This window comes from Triticum aestivum, chromosome 4B (genome assembly GCF_018294505.1).
Source record: "Triticum aestivum cultivar Chinese Spring chromosome 4B, IWGSC CS RefSeq v2.1, whole genome shotgun sequence".
Classification (NCBI taxonomy): Eukaryota; Viridiplantae; Streptophyta; class Magnoliopsida; order Poales; family Poaceae; genus Triticum; species Triticum aestivum.
In genome coordinates, this window is record NC_057804.1 from 56190130 (window position 1) to 56193301 (window position 3172).

The window sequence follows — 3172 nt, forward strand, 5'->3', positions numbered from 1 at the left end:
GTAAGAAGCGTGGAAGGCATTGTCACGTGGAGGAAGTGGTTGGCATGTCACCTTTTTCTTTTGGAAAAGGAAAGCTCACCTGCTTATTCATTTCCGTCGACAGGAGAATGTTTTCTCGACCAGAATATATAACAAGTAGAGATGAAAAACCAGTGTGTATATATATATATATATATATATACACAAGATTTTGTCCAAGTACAGCGAACAGGAAAGGGAAAGACCGAATCCTCATTATACAGAGTACTCCATCTGTCCTAAAATATAAGACAATTTTTTACATTTTTAATAGAGTGATCTTAAATTGTGAGATGAAGGGAGTAACTATTTTTGGGGCATCTCTAAACGAATTTAACTCCTTAAACACCTTTTTAAACTTTAACTTGTTTTTTTATTAAAAAAACTCCTCCAAACGGAGGAGTTTAAAAAACATAGACCTAGGTGTTTTGTCATCTTGTCCTATTTTTGCCGGTTATGCAACTTTTATCTTAACTTTACTTTTTTAGCTCTGAACGAGCTTGTACCACATGGCAGACTTTTTGGATATTTGCTTCATACAAGATGACTGCATACAAGTTGATCTCTACTCCCATCTGGCAAGTGCCACTAGCTAGCAAATCTAAGCAGCATTTTCCCCATTTTCCCAAGGAAAAAACTCCGAAAAACCTATTGCGAGCCTATTTATAAGACTGATGATAGGTAGTGGTCGTGGCGTTTAGGTTGATGGAATCAAGAATCCTGAGGATCTGGTCGACGGCGCTCTTGTCCTTGAGGATGCCCATGTGCGACACCTTGGGCAGCTCCACCACCTCGAGGACCTGCGCCGGCGAGTCGGACCAGGCCTTGATCGGTCCCATGAGGCTAGTGAGGTTCACCGTCCCGTCGTCGTCGCCGTACACCACATTGACGGGCCCTGCGTCGAACCCCTCGTCCCCGAACATGAGGCTCTCCACCGTGTCAACGCCGGTGCCCACGAGGCATGTCACCGGCACGCCCGACTCCGGCAGGACCTCGCCGAGCGGCCGTATCCGCGCCCGGTACGGCTCCACCCCGTCGGCGAACCCGATGTCGTTGAGGAACTGCGTGACGTTCTTGGCGGAGTAGGTCCGGTTGTGGCGCTGGGAGACGACGAGCGTGGTGTTGCCAAACACCTTGGGCGTGGGCAGCAACCAGAGGTTGCCCTCGGAGCTGCGCTGCTCGTTGCGGATGAGGGAGGGGTCGACGAAGGGCACATCAAGGGTGTTGCCGGAGGCGAAGGTGAGCATCTCCTGCACGGAGCTGCCCCACGGCACGGACAACGTCACAAGCCGCTTCACGTGCGCCGCTCCGTCTCCATCTTGGCGTGTTCGTCCATCTCTCAACCCAACCCAAGCCGCTCCTCCCAGGGAGCCTCTCCGCCGGCCAAAACGGTGCCGGCCGCCGCGATTTGACCCAAAGCATCTTTTCCTCTCCTCCTCCTCCTCCTCCTCCTCTAGGTGCCTCCCATCCGCTTTCGATGAGCTCTGTTTGTCTGTCTGTCTCATCGACGTGCTCCTTCTTCTCTTGCAGAGTTGCAGTTGCAGCCAACCAACGAGAGACGAGAGATTATTCCGACCGGCAGGCCGCTCCAAATTTCGGTGCTTCCCACGCCTGATTGCCTCCCTCCTCCTCCTCCGAGCTTTCTACTCCAAATCTCCGTCCCGCCATCCCAACGAGGAGACCAAACCTCGCGCGCGCGTCTTCGCCGTACGTGCTTGTCGTCTTCCTTCCCCAACCCGTGCATCCTCGGCTCCGCCATCGGTGGAACCATCTCACTACTAGGGAAAACCTTATACACAGAATCTTAGCAGCAGCATGGTTTAAAAACAGCCGCTACTGCTAATTAGCAGTAGCGAGCTTCATAAAAGAGCGCTACTAATATCTAAGTAGCAGTAGCGCTCTAGGTGAAACGAGCGCTACTACTATAATTGCCACGGTGTTGCCTCCAGGCTAGATATAGTAGTATCGCCCTTCCAAGGGACGCGCTATTGCTAAAGTACTTAGTAGCAGCGTTTTTCCTCAAAACTCGCTACTGCTAAGTATCACCGCAACTAATTAAAGTTTAGACTTAGAGCGTTTTTTCAGGACAAAGCTTTACTGATATTGGGATAAACAAAAGAAATAACTGCTTTCGTTAGCAGTAGCGTTTTTCACTAAAACACGCTATAGATAAGTTAGCTATAGCACGTTTTCCTAAGAGTGCTACTGCTACTTCGACTTAACCATCCCGGCTCAAAATTTCGCTAAGTCCTCCTTTCACCCCTGCCCCCCGGCCTGTTCCCCTCCTGTCGTCGCCGCCCGAGCCCGAGCCTGCCCTCACCGCCACCGCCCGAGCCCGCCCTCAACCTCACCGCCGCCGCTCGCCGCCGCTCTCGACCACACCGCCGCCGCCCGAGCCCGCCCAGGACCGCCGCCTCCCGATCCCGAGCCCGTCCTCGCCGCCCCTACCTCCGTCGCCGAGCACCTCCCCGCCATCGTCTCTCCCTCTGTAAGCCCCCCACCCCTCCCCCACCCCTCTCTCTTTGCTTAGTTAGTAGATGATTTTAGTTGTAGTAGATGTTAATTTAGGGTTCATAGATAATGATTTTTAGTAGTAGTGGATATTAATTAGTAGTAGTGATGGTAAACTAGTTGTATAATTAGCAGTAGTAGATATTAATTAGTAGTAGTAGATGTACTAGTTTATTTCTATTTATAGTAAGTTTATATTTAGTAAGAACGAGTTGAATTAATAGAACTAGTTTAGTAAGTAAATTAATAACTAGTTGAACTACTTTATTTTTAGAAAGAACTAGTTTTTTTCTATTTATAGTAAGTTTATATTTAGTAAGAACTAGTTGAATTAATAGAACTAGTTGAACATGTCATATTTGTTATTATTTTTTAGTTTAAGCAATTATTTCATGTTTTATTTACACCTCCGAGTGGCCTATATTTTGCCGGAGTGTTGATTAATTTCTATTCCGGCAAATTTCAGGCGCTCGATATGTCCTTTTTTAGCAAAGGTCATGTCGGATTTTTCCGTGAATTCTGGCATGACTTGTGCTAGAATATGTACAAGTTTAATCTTTGAATTATGAACGTAGGAAATGTCGTACTCGGACGACGACAATCTCCCGGGGGAGTGCAGCTGGTGCCACGATGATCGAGGTAT

At 48.4% G+C, this 3172-nt stretch overlaps 1 protein-coding gene across 1 annotated transcript; it reads right to left on the bottom strand.

Moving 5' to 3' along the window:
* Positions 1–677: 677 nt before the first annotated feature.
* Positions 678–1523, bottom strand: LOC123089954 (lecithin-cholesterol acyltransferase-like 1). Its single transcript, XM_044511478.1, has one exon. The coding sequence runs from the start codon at positions 1521–1523 to the stop codon at positions 678–680; it is 846 nt and encodes a 281-aa protein (XP_044367413.1).
* Between the last annotated feature and the right edge of the window lie 1649 nt (positions 1524–3172).